The sequence below is a fragment of the Macaca mulatta genome, chromosome 17 (genome assembly GCF_049350105.2).
Source record: "Macaca mulatta isolate MMU2019108-1 chromosome 17, T2T-MMU8v2.0, whole genome shotgun sequence".
NCBI classification, from domain to species: Eukaryota; Metazoa; Chordata; class Mammalia; order Primates; family Cercopithecidae; genus Macaca; species Macaca mulatta.
In genome coordinates this window covers 4,251,260-4,274,705 of record NC_133422.1, presented here as the reverse complement: position 1 = coordinate 4,274,705, position 23,446 = coordinate 4,251,260, and the positions used below count along the sequence as shown (strand labels likewise).

Here is a 23,446-nt window from a genome sequence, read left to right as displayed (position 1 = left end):
GAAGGGGACACATTCAAACCAGAGCTGGTTTGTTTCAGTGTTTTGGCTGTTATGTAAACTGCTGCTACGAACCTAGTGTACAAGTTTTTGTGTGGACGTGTTTTCAGTTCTCTTGGTTATATACCTAAGAGTCAAACTGTCAGGTCACATGGTAACTCTATGTCCAACTTTCTGAAGGAACTCTAGACTGTTTTCCAACCTGGCTGTACCCTTTGCTGTTCCCACCAACAGTGTATGAGGGTTTCAATCTCTCCACGTCATCACCAGTTACTGTCTGGCTTTTGTTGGCTATAGCTATCTTAGTGGGGTTGAAGAATGTGGGTTTGATTTGCACTTTCCCTGATTGTTAATGATGCTGGGCAACTTTTCATGTGCTTACTGGCCATTTGTATATTTCTTTGGAGAAATGTCTATTCAAATCCTTCATTCTTATTTTAATTGAATTATTTGTCTTTTTATTATTGAGTTGTAAGAGTTCCTCACGTATTCTACTTAAGACAGTTCCTTATCAGACATATGATTTGCCAGTATTTTCCCCTATTTTGTGGGTTGTGTGGTTGTGTTTTGTACTGCAAAGGGTTTCCTTTGAAGTACAAAGTTTAAAATTTTGATAAAGTCCAACAGAGCTATATTTTCTTTTGTTGCTCGTGCTTTTGGTATTAGCCCACTATATCTTACAGCTCCCTAGGTGCTGTGTCTCTGTATATGACCATGCTGGACCCACTAGGCTATTTTCTACTCTGCTTCCACCCTTTAGGCCCAGAGCTTTATCTCCCCTCTGGCCTCAACAAGACCCCAACCCCGGGATATCTGGTCAAAACCACCCTGATCTTGTGGTGATCCAGTTAGCGTCTTTTGTCCGTGGTGCCTTGCAGCATGAATTCTGACGTTAGACTCCCATGATGTAACTCCCAGACTCACCACACACAGGTTAGGGTGATCTTGCCTGAATAATCTTAATCCTTAGTAAGTCTCAGTTTCTTCCTTTTTAAAACATTGTGAAAATTATAGAAAACAATTCATGAAAAGTACTTGGCCGGGTGCCTGGTACATTGTAAGTAATAAATGTTCGCTGCTCCTGCAATGCAGTTTCTGGTTGTCTCTTACTTTTGCAATACAGACTGGCTTCGGATGCTCCCGGGTTTCTGCTGCTTCTCTCTGCTGTCTTTGGTCAGTAACTCTGGCTCCACTCGAGCTCCATTCAGCTCTAAGGATATTCGGCTTCATCCCGTTCTCTGCATACTTGGTGTAGCAATGGCTCCTCCCAGCCTTCCAGGTCACCCACCTTGCCACCCTGAGTCCAGCTCTTCATCTAGACTCCCTCCTCCAGCTGTCTGTATTAATCCATCCCACAATTACTTAGAAGCCATCAGGATTTTAACTTCCTCCTCCCTGGTGCTCCCTCTGGCCCAGGTGTGGTCCCCCTCCTTATTGACAAGTCTATTTAAGGCTTCTGCGTTCGCACCTACCCGCCCCTCCCCTGCTCTCTGTAACGTGGTGTACTGCACTCCTCCCTCTCCCTGCCACTCCCTTGGCCTCCTGGCGGTTTTTTACCCACACCAGGTGGATGCCCACCTGAGAACCTCTTGCTGGAGGTTCCCTCTGTCTGTGGTGTTCTTCCCCACCTCTCTGCTTGGCTCAGGGCCTCGTCTCCTTCAAGGAGATCTCACCTTTGAATAAAGCCTATCCTGATGACCCAATTTAACACTGTCACTGTCCTGCCCCTCACTGCGGCCATGCCCAATCTCCCTTGTCTGCCTTAGGGTTTCTTCCAAAGCGATTATCTGCTATCTTTCTGCATAATTTGCTTCTTTATTTTTTACTATTTAAATATTTTTAAAACCCTGTAAGAAGCCGGGCATGGTGGCTTATGCCTGTAATCCCAGCACTTTGGGAGGTTGAGGCAGGCAGATCACCTGAGGTCAGGAGTTGGAGACCAACCAACATGGAGAAACCCTGTCTCCACTAAAAATACAAAAAATTAGCCAGGTGTGCTGGTGCATGCCTGTAATCCCAGCTACTCGGGAAGCTGAGAAAGAAGAATCACTTGAACCCGGGAGGAGGAGGTTGCGGTGAGCTGAGATGGCACCATTGCACTCCAGCCTGGGCAACAAGAATGAAACTCCATCTCAAAAACAAACAAACAACAACAACAAACAAACAAAAACCTACAAGAATATAAGCTCCCCATGGGCAGGGATCTTTACCACTTTATTTTCTGACATAGACCAAGCGTGTAAAGCAATGCCTAAGGTGGGTGGGCAAATCCCTGCTGAATGGCTGAATGGTGTGACCTGCCCTCCTCTGAAGCTAATGAGGGTGACGCTGTCAGAGAATTGCGGTCGCATGCGTCCCCTCTTTTGTGGGTTGCTTGTTCATTTTTCTGTCCATTTGTCCAAGTGTTCTTTTTTATTGATTTGTAGGAACTCCTTAGATTTTCATAACAGAAGTCCTTTGTTAGCATGTCTATTCATTTTCTTCATAGCCAGTGTCTGCTGCACGCATGGCACACGGTACCACGGATAATCCAGTGCTTAATATTGAAAGAAGTCACACATACTCCACCAGCTCTTCAAGTTAATATCAGCATGCATTCCAGTTTAGAACGGAACAAGGGAATTGCCTTTTTAAAAGTTAACTTAATTAAATAATTACAAGGGAAAGAAACCGGTCAACTCACCCTGGCAAGCAGTCCCCGCAGATGGCATCACTGGTGGCTGAGCAATTTGCCTTCTGAAAGCGGTTCAGCAGTGCGCAGTCCAGACAGGGCTTGCATTTCTGGAAGCCCCAGTCCTCCTTGAACCTGTGCAGCCGGCACGTCACACACTGTGCATCCTCCCCATAGCCGAAGCCACATTCCTGTGGGGATTAACGGGCAATAGAAAGCTATTCAGACTTTGCAAGCGTGAAAAGGAAAGACCGCTGAGATGAAACGAAGACCTGGTCTAATAATTACCAAGTGTCGGCCTTCCTAGACACAAAGGCAGCTCTTTCAGCAAGTTCAAATGTGTCTTCCACTGCTAATGATCTCTCTTACTACGGTAAGCCCACTTAGTCATCCACTTTATTCAAGAAGCCGTGAGCATGGGAATAATCAAGGGTCTCTCGGCTCCCACTGCTGCATGACTACCAGTGGCTGGCAGAATTACGGCACTTTCTTCTCCTCTAATTAAGCCAGTCATGTGCATGCTCAGAAGCCAAAGCCAGGGAAACATTCAGCCACTCACTTCTAAGGCAGAAAATCACTACTTTGATATCAGGGGTGTTATTTTCAAAAATGAGGATAAGTGCATAAGAAATTTCATTAGTGGACAAGCCTAGAAGTCAATCCAAGTGGAGAGCTCCTTGAAAGAGTTAGCAATTTAGTATTTCCCAAGAGTAGAAAGAATCTTACATATGTCTTAAAAGGATGTTAACTTCCTGTTGAGACTAACTCTGTGGTAATAAGACATCAGGCTTCTCTAGATTTGAACATCAGAACACACTGTTTTCCAAGAACGGGCAAAACAAATGGCTCTTTGACCCACATACAATCATTTCCACAAGTTCAAGAACTCAGTAAACTATAGCATATCATATAACATAATTATAATGCAACTATAAAAAGAAGAACGTAGATGTGATCTGTGTTCATGACGATTTTAAAAACAAGTTTTAATACATAATTAGAAGTATGATTCCATTGTTTACAAAAACATTCATGTAAGTACCAACATTTATGGGTGCTGACTCCAGGCCAAGAACTTTAAACCATTAACTCAATAATCCATACTCCCTCCCAATCAGGGCAGCACTGCCATTTTTCCCATTTCATAGACTGGGGGATAGAGCATCAGAGAAGTTATGTACCTTGGGCCAGGTGACAGAAGTAGTGTTAGAAGCAGGATTTCAACCTACGTCGTCTAATTCCAGAGTCAGGCTTCATAACCACTACACTATAGGGCCTGCCAGGTCGATCTTTGTGATGTTTTCTACAGAACACTCTTCATTAACAAAAACCAGAAAACAGCTTAAGAGGAGCAAGAAGGACACCCACGCAGGCAGCAGGCTGGGCAAGCCCACAGATGCAGACCGGATGCCACAGAGGAAAAAGGGTTTGCGCGAAATCTCAGTTTCCTCATCTGTAAACCCTGGATGCTAGAATACAAGTCCCACCTAGTTCAACATTCCCATTTTTTCTGTAAAATTTACGTATTTTAATTTTTTCATCCGTATCTATATACAAAATCAACTAAGCAGCACTTATTGGCCAAAAATTAAATGAAAACCATTTAGTTTTGAAGGATAGTGTTGCCTGTACTTAATCAACTACTCAACAAAGGATTCGGAGGAATCATGTCCATCTAGATTTTTACTAATTAACTCACTCACATTTTGGGTGAGTGATACTTTCTTTCCTCCCTTCAATTACTCTGCCTGTCTTTCAAACGTACATCAGGAGTGAGCACAACAAAGAACCGAGGAGAACAAGGTGGAATGTCAGCCTCTTCCTCACTCCCGAGAGCCCTAGCCACACAATGTTCCACATCAGAGGCACAGAGAGGAGAGAGCGGGGGAGAAAAACAACATTTGATTTAAAGAACTGATGAACAAGTTAGAATTTCTTGAAAATTGTTAACAGGGATTATCTCTTTCAGGGGAGCGGGAGATTAGAATTACGGGTTATTCTCAAGTTTTGTAATTCTGCAAAGCGTAATTTTTGCAAAAAGCATCCATTACTCTTGTAATAGGAAAACAATAAATGCATATTCAAGAAGAATTTCTTTGGACATGTGCTGGGTCTTTGTGGGGTGATCACTGTGGCTCTGGCTCTGTGTTTTTGCTGAGCACTTTGGCTGCTGGGAGAGCTGTGTGCAGGCACAGGCTTTCTGAAGTACAGGAGAGAGCCTCCCCCTCCAAAGTCCCTCGGGATCAAAGCACGGGTGCATGTGACCTTCTGGGGGCGGCCTCCACCTTGTTCCCATGCTGGCTTCTCCACAGCAAAGGTCCAGGAAAGAGCAGAGGGTTTCAAAATCACAAAGTTGATCCAGGCAGCTTGAGGTTGCAAGAGTCTCATGTACGAGTTAAAACACAACAAAGGAAAGGAGGAAGGAGGAGAAGTATATGGGAAACAAAGGGAAAGAGAAAGGAGAATGCAGAGAAAGAGGTGCATTAACTGGGAATAAAGTCCTTGGAAATTCTGTGTCAAGCCAGCTCAACATAGGAGAAAAGTATGTGTTTTCCTACATCGGATCTAAAGAGACACGAGTTTGAATGCCAGCTCTGCCACTTGTTGGCCAAGTGATTTCGGGAATTCTCCGATCCTCAGTTTCTTCATCTGTGAGATGAGGATAAGAATATCTGCCCTAAAGGTTGTGTGAGGAATAAATGGGAATACATATAAAGCTACTAAACTCTAAATCAAGCACAAAGTGCATTCTCTAAACAAATTATACCTGTAAGTGTTATGATTTTGGATTTTCTACAACCCAATAAAACAACTTTGCTGATTCAAGAATCATAAAGCTCCACCGGAAATGAGGGGATCATCAGACCCCAATTTCCATCTAAGACACTTTTATTGACTAAAAATCTTTGAAAAAGAAATAATAATTTTCTTAATTAAAAAAATGTGCATGGAACACAAACTCTCTCTAATTCTAAGTCAACTGCTGCACCGTGCTACAAGACAGCGCTGCGTTCCTGCCAGTCAGTCACTCAGCTGTGGCTCCCTGTCCTGCTGTCTGTCTCCAAGTCACCTCCTCCCTCCGCTGAGAAACTGTGTAAGTAGCCCAATGGACTTAAACAGTTTTGAGTGTCACATCTCTTTTGAAAATGAACATACAACTTAATGTGTGGGAGGTCTTTGTGGTTATTTCTTGACAAAATAATAAAATTCATTGAACATATCCCAAATACTCATGGGAACTTTTATAGAGACTATTTGGGAAATTGTATTTAAAATAGATTTTATCTGAAGTATTTATTATTTTCAAAAATATAATATTTTTAAAAGTCTAATATTAATTTGAAACTATTAAAAAATAGCCTGTAGTTCATAAAAGTCTAAGAAATTGATGAAGTGATCATTCTACATGTTGAATTAACTAAAAACCATGAAATAACTAGAAATTCAGAGAAGGTGATTCCAGGGAATTAAATTACAGTATGATGTCCATGACAGCAACTGCTTTTTGAGTTGACTGTCATATTTCTAATGCACCTTAAACAGAGACTCTGTAATTACTCATAATCCAGGCTATAAAGTAAACAGCATATAAATATTAAATTACCCCCAATATAAATGTCTGCTTTGATGTTTTCATTTCATTCAGTAAAACTGGGTGGTTAAAATGCCTTGAAATCTTCCCCATTAAGTTCAACAAATAACTACCGAGAACAAAAGAAAGAGGGAAAACAGCTGAAAGGGAAGCTCGACAGCCTCCGACCCATGGTGACATTGGTTAGCACAGACTGACACTGCCTTCACAAACTTGTGTCACCACCCTGGCCGAGATCATTTCTTTTTTCTTTTTATCATTTGTATACTGAAAAACTATTACGAACATGAGATTTTTAAAAAATACTCAAACAGTACACCTTTCTTCTCATCCCTGCTCCTTAACTTCCCACTCCCCCAACACAAGTTTTGGGGTGACCTGCCAAAAATATCCTCCTAGCGCGTGTGCATGTATTTAACACTGTTCAGGAACTAGATTTGTTTTCCCATGCCATTCATCTTGGAGAGTGCTCCGTATCAGCAAATAGAGAGTATTCCCTTGCATGGATGGAGCTGGAACTGTTCTTACCACTGCATCCCAAATCCTGGCACAGACAGGGGGCAACAATTTAGGTTTGGCCCACTGCATTAGTATTGATCAGATGACCTAACCATGCAGCAAATGAAAACACTATCAAATCTTGTTTTTTCTCCCATAACTTTTGGATAGAAAGAAGTAATTTCCCTAGGTATATTATTTTCTGCTACAGGCAGAGAAGTCAGCAAATAAATAATGAAATGAGCTTTGAGTTTAGCCTTTTGATAGGACTCTCTCCTTGACCAAACTCTAGATAGGTTATGAGCCACTTTCTATGGGGCCCTGTTCTCAAGAGCCCAGTTTCCCGAAAACCTGGCTAAATCCGGCCATGCTCAATATCTTATCAGGTTCCTCAACCCTCACCACCCCCCAGGTGATGCCTGGTCACTCTGGCCGGTCTTCAGCAAGAATTCTGTGAGGACATTTTAGCCAGAATCTCCCTCACCCCTGACGGTTCCTCTTCGTGATTTTCCATCCACCAAACCCACCCTGCTCTTTGGCTATATATCCCCACTTGCCTGGGCTGTATTTGGAGTGGAGCCCAGTTCTACACTGAGCTTCCATTTCCTCTACTGCAACAGTCCTGAGTAAAATCTGCTGTTCCACTGTCCAGTTCTGGGTTTTCTTTGACACTTTCCAAGTTGCACTAGAGTTGTCCCTCCCATCATGGCAAGAGGAGTGTGTGTGTGTGCGTGTGTGTGTGTGTGTGTCTGGTGAGGGGAAGGCAAGGAGGGTACAGGCAGAGTATGTCCATCTTTAGCCTGGGTTTCAGGATAAGGGATATGTGATTATGTTTATGGAGCATGGTCCACCATTAATATCAATGGTAGAAATGCATTTCTGTTTTAAAATGCCCCATAGTCTGTATTTTGAAATTATGACCCGGTACCTTAAAAGCTTGAAGGAAGTACCTAGTACTTCCTCAAATCCCTCAGAAGACATTTTTTATCAATAAACTTTAACATGGGAAAATATATGCATAGATAAAATAATAATGCAATAAAAAGGTATTATTACAGGGCCCCTACTTACTTCCTAAAATCATATGAGAAGTGAACAACCCATGTATCCAGTGCCTCCCTCCACCTCTCCTTCCCAAAAGCCTGGTGTCTAACAGGCCGGTGAATAAGAAATAAATGCCTGCTGATAAACAAATGGATGCACAAATATTATATAAGGCAGTATTTCCTAAATACTTAAAAAAAAATTCCTAGGGAGCAAAAGCTTGTAAGGGCCCTGGCAATGACTCCCAAGTGGCGAGGCCATACAGTCCTCCTGGGCTGAAGGGTGGCAGGCAGGATGGGCTGGGCTGGGGATGTCTGGGTGGCGTGGGGTCAGCGGCTTTCCTTATCTTGGTCCCAAGGGAGCAGGGGCTGGATTCAGCTGGGCTACTTCACCCAAGCTGGCAGCAGCAGTAGCTCTGTCACTCTGCCCAATATTTTTAAGCCACATTTGGTGGTTTTCCAGTAGCAAAATGACTCAAAGTAAACAGTCCCCAAATCCCCTTCTCTCTTTTCTCCCTCTGCAAATCCAGCCTTTAACAAAAACATAAGCCAGCCCTACCTACAGGTTGGAGGAGCAGCTCTTCAGACCGCAGGGGAGAACTCACAGACCCTCGTCGTCCAGGAAACACATTCTGGGCCTTGGCTGGAAAGCACTATTTATTTGTACAGCCAATGCGTTATTAACTGCGGGCCTTTGAACTCTAAAAGTTAAATGTTAAATTTTAAATGTGGATGGAGAAGTTATTTGAAGGGAAAATCTAGGGCATGGAAATGGAAATGACAAATTAGATTTATGTTGCTGGTGCTTAGAAATCAACTTTTAATTTCCTTTAATAAAACAACGCTGAAGACATAGTTCCCCTCAACTTTCAGTTTCTGAAAATCTGTGCTTGAGTTTTTTAGAGAAAACTGACAAGCAAGAGCTTGTTAATATCTTACAACCATCCCTAGGCTAGATCAGTTATAATTAAACATAAATAAAGTGAGCAACACTGTAATTAAATGGCAGAAATGAATCTCATTTTTTATGCTTGCAAATTAATTTTTTAAAAACTTTCCTCAGAGAGACAAAAATAGTTTTCAAAAATGTCAACATCTACAGAAATACGAAGCTGGGCATGCCCGGTGTGGAGCAATGTTGTTGTTTACAAGAGTTAATTTTTTCACATTAACTAAAGTCCTCCCAATAATTGGTTAGAAAAGTTTACTTTGAAAACTGTGCCAGAGACCTGAAGCCTGTTTCAAGTGGTTCATGCAAAAACTAGTTTCCTGATTTACTGCTGCGAGGCGATCGTGTTAATAGCACATTGCTGGCATTAATACTGGTGAGGAGGATGGGCTGGAGCTGGGTGAATTCTAGACAGTAAGAATTAAAAGTCTAATGTGGTTACTTCAGGAAAACAAAAATCATCCTCTCCCACATATCCCAAAGTTAGGTTTATTTTCGGGAGCTGAAAGGATGCCTGATGGCCGAGTAACCCTCACCATACTTATGGCTCAGAAGGCCCAGCAGGTACTAGTTATGGAGCGCCCAGAATAAGCTTTTGTATGTTTTGACTCTGAAATAGGAAAAAACCTTCTGAATTATCTTTCTCATGCACTTTCAAAATCGAAATCCTGTAGTGGAGGAGAGATAGGGTAAATATGGCTCAATGGGATAAAATCCTCAGACTCCACAGGGTTCAGTGACCTGTCATATATTTTCCCCAAAAATGCAGAAAAGATAACTACGTACTAAGCAAAATTTCTAAGAACTGAATGGGAAGAGATGCTGCTTGGGGCTTACGGGGAAGGAAGCAAAGGAGCTAGTGAGAGGCGCCTGCTCAGAACGCCCGGGGCAACAGCATCCGGCATGAGGAGCGTGGAGTACCGGAAACAGGAACTGGCGGCAAGGTCGAGGGTAGCTCCGGGGAGGAAGGACAGGAAGAAAGGAAGAAGGCTGACCAGCAAGGCGGCTCCCGTGGTGCATGTGCGTTAGGTCAATATGATTCTGGTACCTCCTTGTTTTACAGGCTGGTCCTATGGCAGGATTGCTGGAAGAAAGTTAATCTTTCTAGAGTCATACTGTGGACAGTACAATAACCAGACCCCAGGTGGCCTCATTCGATGTTCATCAATTAAAATGAAATAGAATATTCTGTAAGTGTTCAGTAACCTCAGTGGCTAGTTGCTCGTATACTGGAGACAGCAGATAGAGACGACTCCCACCATCACCGACAGTTGTATCAGAGAGAACTGCACTAGGCTGTTTACAAAACAAGCAAGAGCTTGCTACCCCCACGTGGCTCCACCGCTCCTTCCTCCTGCACTGTTACTTACTAGCAGTGACAATGGACCAGTCAGTGAACCACTGTGTCCCAGTTTCCCTGTCCATAAGATGGGGATGGTTATAGTCCCTGTTTGAAACACATGTTGTAAGGATTCCATTAATTAATATACAAAGATCACATAGCAGCTGGCTCACTGTATGAAAAATTAGCCAATATTATCTTAGTTGCATAACATGTATTACAAGAGATAGTTCGTATTTATGTTAAGAGATGTCGTTTACGTGAACATAGCCCAAGATATCCAAGGTAAATGGTTAAAATAAGAATCTTTTAAAAGTGGCCAAAGAAGAGAAGGGTATCATCAAAGTCAGCAATAGTATCGGTGGATGTGGAGCTGCTGTGCAGACTTCTTAATACCTAAGAAGTGAAAAGAAGTGAAAAGAGGCTCGGACCTACTGACCACACACCACTGGCGAGCCAAGGCATAGACTGCATTCAGGACTACGATTCCAGCAGCCCTAGCCAGCCCTGACTACACATTTTTACGGTAGAAAACTAACAAACAATGGGAAGGGATGCTCAGACACCTTGAGAAAAAATAGGATTGAATGCCTTCCAAAGAAAATAATAATTAGGAGTAATAAAACCACAGATGTAAAGTTTAACTATACCTGCTTAACCAAAGCACTTCCAAGCTTTAGTTTTAAGGCCCAGGTACATGTTTGTAATTGAAAGAACCTGACGACCCAGAGTGCGGAACAGAAAATGTCAGAAGTTTTAAGATACCTTTAATACAGAGAAACAAATAACATAGCAATGTTATAATAAAGGTTATTTGAAAATGCTAACGGCCTATTAAAAAATGTTCTTTTTACTCTCAATATAAAAAAACCTTTAGTTCTACATATCAGTAGTTTGGTCTAGCTCTTCTTCTTTTTCATAATTAACTTTAAAAAGTTTTATGTTTATTCTGCTTTCAAAATTTCAAATACCATAGGTAACCAAAATTCTAAGCCTCAGTCAAAAAGGTAAGGGCCCTCAGACTTGTTTAATTACAAATTAAAAGGTATCCCTCCAAACTACCTATCTATTTATCTATTTATTTATTTGAGACAGGGTCTCACTTTGTCACTCAGACTTGAGTGTAGTGGTGCAATCTCGGCTAACCACAACTCCACCTTCCAGACTCAAGTGGTGATTCTCCTGCCTCAGCCTCCTTAGTAGCTGGGATTACAGGCACCCACCACCACGCCTGGCTAATTTTTGTATTTTTAGTAGAGATGGGGTTTCACCATGTTGGCCAGGCTAGTCTTGAACTCCTGACCTCAGGTAATCCACCCGCCTCAGCCTCTCAAAGTGCTGGGATTATAGGTAAGCAACTGTGCCTGGCCCAAACTATGTATTTAATATCTCAAGTTTTAAAAAAGATTATTTATAAATGTAGTTGTCTGAAAAAATTTTAAAGCTTAGTCTTAGTCAAAAGACTAAATTTTCCCTTGATTTGTAAAGCTTGGAAATGAAAATTAGCCAGTTAAATGTAATTTTAATGTCAGTGATTTATCTGACTGTAATATACTCATAACTTATTTTTCTTTCCTCTGAAAGACATATGCTGTTGCAAAAGGAACAATGAAAAGAAGAAATCACAAATTCATGAATGGACAATTTAAAAATATCTAACCTTAAAGTAACTGCTTATAAAAAGCTCAAGCTCTCTGAGTTAAGTGGGGTGGAAAATAAAAATATATTTATGTTTTCATTTGTGTATCTGAATCCTTTGCCTCTCTGTTGTATGTCAGAGCATGAGCAAAGTTAAGTTGCTGATTTTATTTATTATGAGCTAAAACTAAGATAAAAGACTTGGCAAAATATATGATTTATAATATATATACAAATTCATTCATTTTTATATTACTAGATTTAAGTGTCACTTTTTCCCCAAGAAATATTTGAGATTAACTGATTTGTTCAGTCATGTACTGTGTCAGGAGCTGGGTGCTCTGTAGATACAGGGTAGAAAAGCCGAACAACACGGGCTCCCAGGTGGACAGCCCAGGACAGGCATGCGGTAACATGGTATACAACTGTGCACCTGAGTGGGTCCTAGGAATCTCATTTTTCACTGACATTATTACCTTTACCTTTATTGCTCCTCACTCAGTTTGTCCTGGTCTTTTTTCAAAAAAAATTACAAATACGCAAACAGAAGGTGAACAAATGAAATAAGTACATCAAGGCAGAATTGTTCTGGTTGTTTCCCTTTGGCTGCTTCCTTCACGGATGGGGGAGGGGGGGCGGCGGGGGATGGCTGTTTCAATCCTTATGGAAAACTGCTATCTAGAGAAAAATATTTCTTCTGGACAGCCATGGGAATATGAAATACAGCACCTGTTATCAGTTAGTGTTCTCAGAAGATGGATCATTTCTGTTTATAAACACAATTTTTTAGAGCAGTTTTTAGGTTCATGACGAAATTGAGAGGAAGGTAGAGAGACAGCCCTTATATGCCCTACCCTCCCCTGCCACACACGAAGCCTCATTCTTACCAGCACCCTGCACCAGAATGGTACATTTGTTACAGTCTAGGAACACATGACTGTCACCTAAGTTCCACAGTTTACATTAGGGTTTATTCTTGGTGTTACATTCTGCGAGTTTGAACAACATAGAACGATATATATCCACCACTACAGGATCATACAGAGTAGATTCCCTGCCACCACTACAGGATCATACAGAGTAGATTCCCTGCCCTAAAAATCTTCCATGCCCACGTATTCATCCCTCCCTCACCCTTACCCCTGGCAACCAGTGATCTTTTTACTGTTTCCATAGTTTTGCCTTTTCTAGAATGTCATAGAGTTGGAATCATACAGTAAGCAGACTTTTCCAATTGGCTTATTTCACTTGGTAATGTGCATTTAAGGTCCTCTATATCTTTTCATGGCTTGATAGCTCATTTCCTTTTAGTGCAGAGTAATATTCCATCATAGGAATCACAGTTTATTTACCCATCACTTACTAAAGTACCTCTGGGTTGCTTCCAAGTCTTCGTAATTATGAACAAACCTGCTATAAGCATCTGTGAGCTTATATTTGTATGAGCGTGAAGTGTCCCTTCCTTTGATAAAATACTAAGGAGCACAATTGCTGGATCAGATAATACGAGTGTGCTTAGCTTTGGAAGACGCTGCCAAATTGTCTTCCAAATGGCTGTACCATTTTGCATTCCCACTGCCAAGGAATGAGAACTCCTGTTACTTCACATCCTCAACAGCCTTTGGTGGTGTCTGTGTTCTGGATTCTGGATTTCTAATAGGTGTACAGTGGTATCTCGTTGCTTACATTTGCATTTCCCTGATGACATACTATATGGAGGATCTTTTCATATGCTATTTGCCATCTGTATATCTTCTTTGGTGAGGTGTTCGTTAAGGTCTTTTACCCATTTTTTAATTGGATTTGTTTGTTTTCTTAGTGTTTTTAAGAATTTTTTGTATGTTTTGAATAACAGTCCTTTTTCAGATATCTTTTGCAAATATTTTCCACCAGTTTCTGGCTTGTATTTTCATTCTCTCAACAGTGTCTTAAGCAGAGTGGAAATTTTTAATTTTAATTAAGTTTAGCTTATTAATTTTTTCTTTCATAGGTTGTGTCTTTGGTGTCATATAAAAAAGACATCACTAAACCCAAGGTCTTCTAGAGAAAACCTAGGAGTTTTATAGCTTTGCATTTTACAGTTAGGTCTGTGACCTGTTTTGAGTTAGGTCTGTGTCTAGATTCATTTTTTGCATGTGGATGTCGAGTTGTTTTAGATCCATCTGTTGAAGAGTCTATCTTTTCTCCACCGTGTTGTTTGCTCCTTTGTCAAAGACCAGATGACTACACTTAGCTGGGTCTATTCCTGGGCTCTCTATTCTGTTCCATTAATTGATTTGTCTGTTATTTTGTCAATACCACACTGTCTTGATTACTGTATCTTTACAGTAAGTCTTGATGTGGGTAGTGTCAATCCTCCAACTTTTTCTTCTAAAAAACTGTGTTGATTATTCTGGGTCTTTGGCCTCTACAGATAAACTTTAGAATCCGTTTGTCAATATCTACAAAATAACTTGCTGGGACTTTGATTGGGATTCCATTGCATCTATAAATCAAGTTGAGAAACACTGACATCTTGACAACATTGAATCTTCCTTCCATAAACATGGAATATCTCTCCATTTATTTAGTTCTTCTTTTATTTCTTTCATCAGTCTTCTAATTTTCCTCATAAAAATCTTGTACATATTTTGTTAGATTTATACCTAGGTATTTTATTTTTGAGGGGGTGCTAATATAAATTATATTGTGCTTCTAATTTCAAATCCCACTTGCTCACTGCCAGTATATATGAAAGTTACTGACTTTTGTATATTAACCAGGTATCTTGAAATATTACTATACTTGCTTATTCATTCCAGGAGTTTTTCTGTTAATTCTCTTGCATTTTCTACATAGATGATTATGCTATATGTGAACAAGAACTTTATTTCTTCCTTCCAAATCAGTTTACCTTTTTTTTTTTTTTTTTTTTTGAGACGGAGTCTCGCTGTGTCGCCCAGGCTGGAGTGCAGTGGCCGGATCTCAGCTCACTGCAAGCTCCGCCTCCCGAGTTTACACCATTCTCCTGCCTCAGCCTCTCGAGTAGCTGGGACCACAGGCGCTGCCACCTCGCCCGGCTAGTTTTTTGTACTTTTTAGTAGAGACGGGGTTGCACCATGTTAGCCAGGATGGTCTCGATCTCTTGACCTCGTGATCCGCCCGCTCGGCCTCCCAAAGTGCTGGGATTAGAGGCTTGAGCCACCGCGCCCAGCTATCAGTTTACCTTTTATTTCTTCTCTCTCTTTTTTTTTTTTTTTTTGTCTTGGTACCTGAGTTAGGATTTCTTGCCTGATGCTGAAAGGGAACGTCCTTGCCTTGTTCCCGATCTTAGTGGAAAGCTGCTAGTTTCCATCATTAAGTATGATGTCAACTCGAGTTTTGGTTTTGTTGTGGCTGTTGTAGATAAATTATTTAACAAGTAGAGGAAATTCCTTTCCATTTCTAGTTTACTGAGAGGTTTTGGTGTTGTTGTTTTTTAATCATGAATGGGTGTTAGATTTTTCAAATGCTTTTTGTGCACTTACTACTACATGTGATTTTTTTCTCTTTAGCCCACGGATGTGACAGATTACATTCACTGAATTTCAAAGGTTGAACCAGCCTTGTGTATGTGGGATACATCCCATTTTGTCACAGAGTGTGATTTTTTTTTTTTTTAATATACAGTGTTGGATTCAATTTGCTAATGTTTGGTTGAGAATTTTTGTATCTTTGTTCATGACAGACATCGGTCTATAGTTTCCTTGTAAAGTCTTTGGTTTAGGCATTAGGGTGATTTCCGGCCTCACAGAATGAGTTAGGAAGTATTTTCTCTGCTATATTCTGGAAGAAATTATGGAGAATTAGTATAATTTCTTCTTAATTTTTGGTAAAATTCACCAGTAAATTCACTTTAACCTGGTGCTCTCTGTTTTGGAAGGTTATCAATTATTGATTCAATTTCTTCGGTCAGTATAGGCCTATACAGACTGTAGATTTCTTCTTGTGTGAGCTTTGTCAGATGGCGTCTTTCAAGGAATTGATTCATTTCATCTAGGTTACCAAATGTGTGGGCACTGAGTTGTTCACAGCATTTCTAATGTTCCTATAGTGATGTCCACGCTTTCATTTCTGATATTAGTACTTTGTGTCCTCTCCCTTATTTTCTAAACTGGCCTAGTTAGAGGATCATCAGTTTTATTGAACTTTTCAAAGAATCACCTTTTGGTTTTGTTGACCTTCTCTACTGAGTTTCTGTTTTTAATTTCATTGATTTCTGCTTCAATAGTTATTTATTTTATTCTGCTTCCTCTGAATTTAATTTGTTCTTCTTTTTCTAGTTTTATAAGGTATAAGCTTAGATCACCAATTTTGGGTCTTTCTTTTTTCTAATATGTACCCCCTGAGTACTGGTTCACTGCATCCCACAAATTTTGATAAGTTCTGTTTTCATTTTCATTTAGTTCAAAATATTTTTAAATTTATCTTGCAATATCCTCTTTGACCCATGCGTTATTTAGAAGTGTGTTCTGAATCTCCAGGTATTTTAGAATTTTCCAGCTATCTTTCTGTTATTGATTTCTAGTTTTATTCCATTGTGATCTGACAGCAGACACTATATGATTTCTATGCTTTTACATTTGTTAAGGTGTGTTTTATGGCCCCAAATGTGGTCTAGCTTAGTGAATTTTCCATGAGGGCTTCAGAATAATCTCTTCTGCTGTTGCTGAATGAAGTTGTCTATAGGAGTCAGTTATATCCAGTTGATTGATGGTGTTGAGTCCACCTATGTCCTTATTGACTTTCTGCCTGCTGACTCTGTCCATTTCTGATAGTGTTGAAGTCTCCAACTACAATAGTGGATTCATCTATATCTCCCTGCAGTTTTATCAGTTTTTGTCCCACATGGTTTGATGCTCTGTTGCTAGGGGCATACTCATTAAAGATTATTATAATTTCTTAGAGAATTAGCCCCCTTATTATTATGTAATATCCATCTTTATCCCTGACATCTGTCTTTGCTTTGAAGTCTGCTCTGTCTGAAATTAATATAGCTACTCCTGCTCTTCTGATTACTGTTAGCATGGTATACAGTTCTCCATCCACTTACTTTTCATCTATGTGTGTCTTTATATTTGAAGTGGGTTCTTATAGACCACAGAGTTGGATCTTGTTTTTTGACCTGCTCTGACAATCTGTTTATAAATTGGTACATTCAGATCACTGACACTGAAAATGATTATTGATGAAGTTGGGCTAATAGTTACCATATATATTACTGTTTTCTATTTCTTGCCCTTCTTATTTGTTCTTATTTTTGTCTTCCACGTTTTCCCTTTTGTAGTTTTAATTGAACATTTTATGTGGTTTCATTTTATCTCCTTTCTTAGCATATCAGTTATACTTCTTTTTACACTTTTTTTAATGGTTGCCCTAGAGGTTGCACTATACATTTATAACTAGTCCAAGCCTCCTTTCAACTAACACTGTACTACTTCATAGGTAATGTGAATACCTTACAATAACAAAATAATTCTAATTCCTCCTCCCCATCCTTTGTATCATTGCTATAATTAATTTCACTTACGTGTGTGTGTGTGTGTATACACAAGCACACTCAATCAAATACACTGTTGCTATTAGTTTGAACACACTATCATCTATTACATCAATTAAGAATAGGAAAGTTAAAGTTTTTATTTTACCTTTGCTTAGCACTTCTTTGATGCTCTTTTCTTTATGTAGATCCATGTTTCTGACCTATATTATTTTCCTTCTGTCTAAAGAACTTCTTTTAACATTTCTTTTTTTTTTTTTTTTTTTTTTGAGGCAGAGTCTCGCTCTGTCTCCCAGGCTGGAGTGCAGTGGCGCAATCTCGGCTCACTGCAAGCTCCGCCTCCCGGGTTCATGCCATTCTTCTGCCTCAGCCTCCAGAGTAGCTGGGACTACAGGCGCCTGCCACCTCGCCCAGCTAATTTTTTGTATTTTTAGTAGAGACGGGGTTTCACTGTGTTAGCCAGGATGGCCTCGATCTCCTGACCTCGTGATCCGCCCACCTCAGCCTCCCAAAGTGCTGGGATTACAAGCGTGAGCCACCTCGCCCGGCCTTCTTTTAACATTTCTTACAAGGCAGGTCTACTGGTAACAAATTCCCTCAATTGACTGAGAAAGCCTTTATTTGTCCTTAACTTTTGAAGGAAAATTTCTCAGGGTACAGAATTTTAGGTGGCATTTTCTCAATACTTTAAATGTTTCACTGCCCTCTCTTCTGCCTTGCATGATTTCTGAGAAGTCAGATGTCATTCTTATCTCTGCCCCTCTATATGTATGGTATTTTCTTTCCCTCTAGCTTCTTCCAGGGTTTTTTCTTTGTTTTTCTGCAATTTGCAAATGATATACTTGGTGTCGTTTTTGGGCATTTATCTTGCTTGGCGTCCTGAGTTTCCTGGATCTGTGGTTTGGTGTCTGGCATTAACTTGGGAAAATTCTAAGTCATTATTGTTTCAAATATTTCTTCTGTTCCTTTCTCTGATTAGCATATCAATATTAGAATATTCATGATTAATGCTATTAGCATATTAATCATAGTTGTTCTTGATTCTCTCTGATAACTCCAAGATCCCTGCCAAGTCTGGTTCTGATGCTTGCTTTGTCTCTTCAAATTGTACTTTTTGCCATTTAGTATGCTCTGTACATTTTCGTTAAATGTCATACATGATACACTGGGTAGAAGGAGCTGCTATAAACAGGCTTTTAGTAATGTGGAGGTGAGATGTGAAGGAAAGGGCAGCTCTCCATAGTCCTGTGCAGGCCTGTGCCTCTGTATTGCAAGCTTCCCCAGGGCCTCTCAGTTGCTTGTTTGTGAACTGCAAAATGGGAGAGAATGGCTGGAGCAGGCTGAGTCAGTAGTTCCCTTCCCCAGGTCAGTTAGGCTGATAAAACCCCAGCAGGTGAGCCTTTGGTGTACGCGTTTCTCTTGAGGGTAGTCCTTGTTAAGAAAAAGAGCGCTCTAGCATATTTCAAAATGTTCCTTTTCTGCCTCCCCTGTCAGAAAAATAAGGGTTTTTTTGTTTTGTTTTGTTTTTGACATTTACTATGAAAACTGGTTTGAGTTCCTGGAGATAAAACTCACAAAAGCATGGGAGGGTGCTCTATGAGTGGGTCCTCCTGCAGTTTTTAACTCTCAGACTTTTCCAAACCTAGGCTAGAGCAGTCTGTCAATAACAGTGCAGGTTTCCCACCCTGGTGCTGGCTCCCGGGGAGGCTTCTGCAGCAGCGTACTGTGATTCTCTGTAGCTGTCTGCGACCTCACTTCTCTTGCAGATCTAAAAGCTGCGGACTTTTCAGTTTGTTCAGGTTTTTACTTCCCGTTGGAATAGAGTGGCAACCTCTAAATTCCTCATATATACAAAATCAGAAATGGGAAAATGATTTCTTAATCAACAAAAATATTCAGGCTAATAGGACTTTCATCTTCTGGTCTGAATTCTCCAGAAATTACCTTAAGGTTATATTCTGCAGATTCAAAGGATGAAGACAGTAATTTCTTAGAAATTATTTACTCATCTCTCAGAATCTGTGAAGTTTCATTCAGAATTTTACAGAGATTTGGGAAAAAGAAGAATATCTGAGGAAAAGAAATGTCATCATCTTTAAACCAAAATTAAAATTCTAAGCCCCACACCATCTGAATGGACCCCTCTTCTTGGCCAAGGACATTCCAAAGTTAACCTGAAAAACTAGTTCAGGCCAGGATGGAAAGGGGGAGCCAGACATGCCTCATGATACCCTCCTCCCTTTTGGAATTACTGATGGAACAGACTCTTTAAGTCTGATAAGAAAACACTTACAGTCTATTCTCTCTGAAGTCTGCTACCTGGAGGCTTCATCTGCATGATAAAACCTTGGTCTCTAAAACCCTTTCTATTGACATTCCGTTCTATTGACTCTAGGCATTCCTTTCTACTGACTCCAGGTCTTTACATAATAACCAATAGGCAGTCCGAAAATCCTGCAATCCACCTATGACCTGGAATCCCCCTTCCCCTACCTGCTCCCCACTCCCAGTTGTCCTGCCTTTCCAGACTGAACCAATGTTGAGTGATGTCTTATGTCTCCCTAAATTGTATAAAACCAACCTGTAGCCCTACCATCTTGGGCACATGTTGTCAGGATCTCTCCAGGGCTGTGTCATGGGCCACTGGTCACACATTTTTTGGCTCAGAATAAATCTCTTGAAATATTTTACAGAGTTTGACTCTTTTCATCAGCAATCTGTTTTCCTCTTGGGCATGATGGCATTTTAAAATACTTTATTCATTGATCTTAGATATGCCAACCTGTTAAAAATTAATCTTTTTACACCCAACACAGAAAAATCTATGTCTGAAAGTGCACATTACTGTAATCAACATAGGTTGAAAAATACCTGTTGAGATGCTACTGCTAATGAGATATCACACAGACTTTGAAGGTCAGTCAGTTTCAATCCAAATGTAAAGCCCAGGATACTAAAAGCCACCGCTCATGTAACACAAAAGCCAGAGAGAAAAGCTATCTAACAGAAGTCACTTATGGAATGCATAATTCTTTGTTTCCTGCTGTTTATGGATCATTGATCAAAAATCTGTGAATGACAAGACTCAACTGTAGATAATGGCAGTCCGTAGGGAAAAAGGACTTCTCTTTTAAAAGTACCTTTAAATAAGAAGAAATATCTATCGTTCCTTTTCTAACAGAAAGGCTTTGATGTTTTATTTAAAACAAAACAATACATCACTTCTCCACAACTAGTAACATCTTCAAAAGATCAGCAAATAAAACAAATGGATGTATAGCTCTGAACGTGCTCACAAAAAAAGGCAGGCTTCAGAACATCCAAGACTGTGAAATATATCCTGATATAACACACAGTTTCTTAGCAAATAGTGGTTGAAATGAATATATTTAAAGTGTTCCTGGGAGTAACACACACTCACTGTGGTGAGATCAATAATAATATACATACTGTCAAAGGAATGTTCAAAACCCTGGTTTGGAAAATGCCTGCTATCTCAGAGCATCTTTACTTAAGACACTGGCAGGCTCTACTTCTTGACTAGCAATGCTAACATTCATTTTAAGAAAAAGAAGTCCCAGTAAGTAGTAGCATTCATGATTTCTGTTATCAATGATTTGGGTGTGTGTGTGTGTGTGTGTGTGTGTGTATATATATTTAGAACTTACAGTTATATATATAATATATAATATATATATTTAGAACTTACAGTTATATATAATATATAAATGTACATAAATATTATATATATACAGTTATATATATATATATAAAAAACTGTAAGTCCTGGGATACACGTGCAGAACGTGCAGGTTTGTTACATAGGTATAAATGTGCCATGGTGGTTCGCTGCGCCCATCAATCCATCATCTACATTAGGTATTTCTCCTAATGCTATCCCTTCCCTTGTCACCCACCCTGCAACAGGGCCTGGTGTGTAATGTTACCCTCCCTGTGTCCATGTGTTCTCATTGTTTAATGAGAATGGGAATGCTTCCAGCTTTTGCCCATTCACTATGATATTGGCTGTGGGTTTGTCATAAACAGCTCTTACTATTTCCAGATACATTCAATCAATACCTAGTTTATTGAGAGTTTTTAGCATGAAGGGGTGTTGAATTTTATCATAGGCTTTTTCTGCATCTGTTGAGATACTCATGTGGTTTTTGTCATTGGTTCTGTTTATGTGATGGATTACATTTATTGTTTTGCATGTATTGAACCAGTCTTGCATGCTAGGGATGAAGCTGACTTGATTGTGGTGGATAAGCTTTTTGATGTGCTGCTGGATTCAGTTTGCCAGTATTTTATTGAGGATTTTCATATTGATGTTCATCAGGGATATTGGCCTGAAATTTTCTTTTTTTGTTGTGTCTCTGTCAGGTTTTGATATCAGGATGATGCTGACCTCATAAAACGAGTTAGAGAGGATTCCCTCCTTTTCTATTGTTTGGAATAGTTTCAGAAGGAATGGTACCAGCTCCTCTTTGTACCTCTGGTAGAATTTGGCTGTGAATCCGTCTGGTCCTGGGTTTTTGCTGTTGGTGGTGGTGGTGGTAGGCTATTAATTACTGCCTCAATTTCAGAACTTGTTATTGATCTATTCAGGGATTTGACTTCTTCCTGGTTTAGTCTAGGGATGGTATATGAGTCCAGGAATTTATCAATTTCTTCTAGATTTTCTAGTTTATTTGCATAGAGGGGTTAACAGTATTCTCTGATGGTAGTTTGTATTTCTGTGGAATCAGTGTTGATACCCCCTTTATCATTTTTTTTAATTGTTTCTATTTGATTCTTTTCTCTTTTCTTCTTTATTAGTCCAGCTAGCAATCTATCTATTTTGTTAATCTTTTCAAAAAACCAGCTCCTGGATTAATTGATTTTTTGAAGGGTTTTTTGTGTCCCTATCTCCTTCAGTTCTGCTCTGATCTTGGTTATTTCTTGTCTTCTGCTAGCTTTTGAATTTGTTTGCTCTTGCTTCTCTAGTTCTTTTAATTGTGGTGTTAGGGTGTCAAGTTTAGATATTTTCTGCTTTCTCCTGTGGGCATTTAGTGCTATAAACTTCCTTCTAAACACTGCTTTAGCTGTATCCCAGAGATTCTGGTACATTGTGTCTTTGTTCTCATTGGTTTCAAATAACTTATTTATTTCTGCCTTAATTTTGTTATTTACCCAGTAGTCATTCAGGAGCAGGTTGTTCAGTTTCCATGTAGTTGTGCGGCTTTGAGTGAGTTTCTTAATCCTGAGTTCTAATTTGATTGCACTGTGGTCTGAGAGACTGTTTGTTATGATTTCCATTCTTTTGTATTTGCTGAGGAGTGTTTTACTTCCAATTATGTGGTCAGTTTTAGAGTAAGTGCCATGTAGTGCTGAGAAGAATGTATATGCTGTTGATTAGGGGTGGAGAGTTCTGTAGATGTCTGTTAGGTCCAATTGGTCCAGAGCGGGGTTCAAATCCTAAATATCCTTGTTAATTTTCTCGTTGATCTGTCTAATATTCACAGTGGGGTGTTGAAGTCTCCCACTATTATTGTGTGGGAGTCTAAGTCTCTTTGCGTAGGTCTCTAAGAACTTGCTTTGTAAATCTGGGTGCTCCTGTATGGGGTGCATATATATTTAGGATAGTTAGCCCTTCCCTTCTTGTTACATTGATCCCTTATACCATTATATAATGCCCTTGTCTTTTTTGATCTTTGTTGGTTTAAAGTCTTTTATCAGAGACTAGGATTGCAACCCCTGTGTTTTTTTTGCTTTCCATTTGCTTGGTAAATATTCCTCCATCCCTTTATTTTGAGCCTATGTGTGTCTTTGCATGTGAGATGGATCTCTCGAATATAGCACACTGATGGGTCTTGACTCTTTATCCAATTTGCCAGTCTATGTCTTTTAATTGGGGTATTTAGCCCATTTACAATTAAGGTTAATATTGTTATGTATGAATTTGATCCTGTCATTATGATGCTAGCTGGTTATTTCACCGTTAGTTGATGCAGTTTCTTCATAGTGTCGATGGTCTTTACAATTTGGTATGTTTTTATAGTGCCTGGTACCAGTTTTTCCTTTCCATATTCAGTGCTTTCTTCAGGAGCTCTTGTAAGGCAGGCCTGGTGGTGACAAAATCTCTCATCATTTGCTTGTCTGTAAAGGATTTCATTTCTCCTTCACTTATGAAGCTTAGTTTGGCTGGATATGAAATTC

General features: G+C 39.8%; 1 protein-coding gene across 11 annotated transcripts in view; it reads right to left on the bottom strand.

Annotated features, from left to right (window-relative positions):
- TNFRSF19 (TNF receptor superfamily member 19) overlaps positions 1–23,446 on the bottom strand; it is a 105,371-nt gene that overhangs the window by 57,324 nt on the left and 24,601 nt on the right. For all 11 annotated transcript variants that reach the window (XM_015120743.3, XM_015120745.3, XM_002808139.4 and 8 more), the window contains exon 4: positions 2,681–2,859. In XM_015120743.3, coding sequence (XP_014976229.2) covers positions 2,681–2,859 — 179 coding nt within the window. The remainder of the gene's footprint in view (positions 1–2,680; positions 2,860–23,446) is intronic.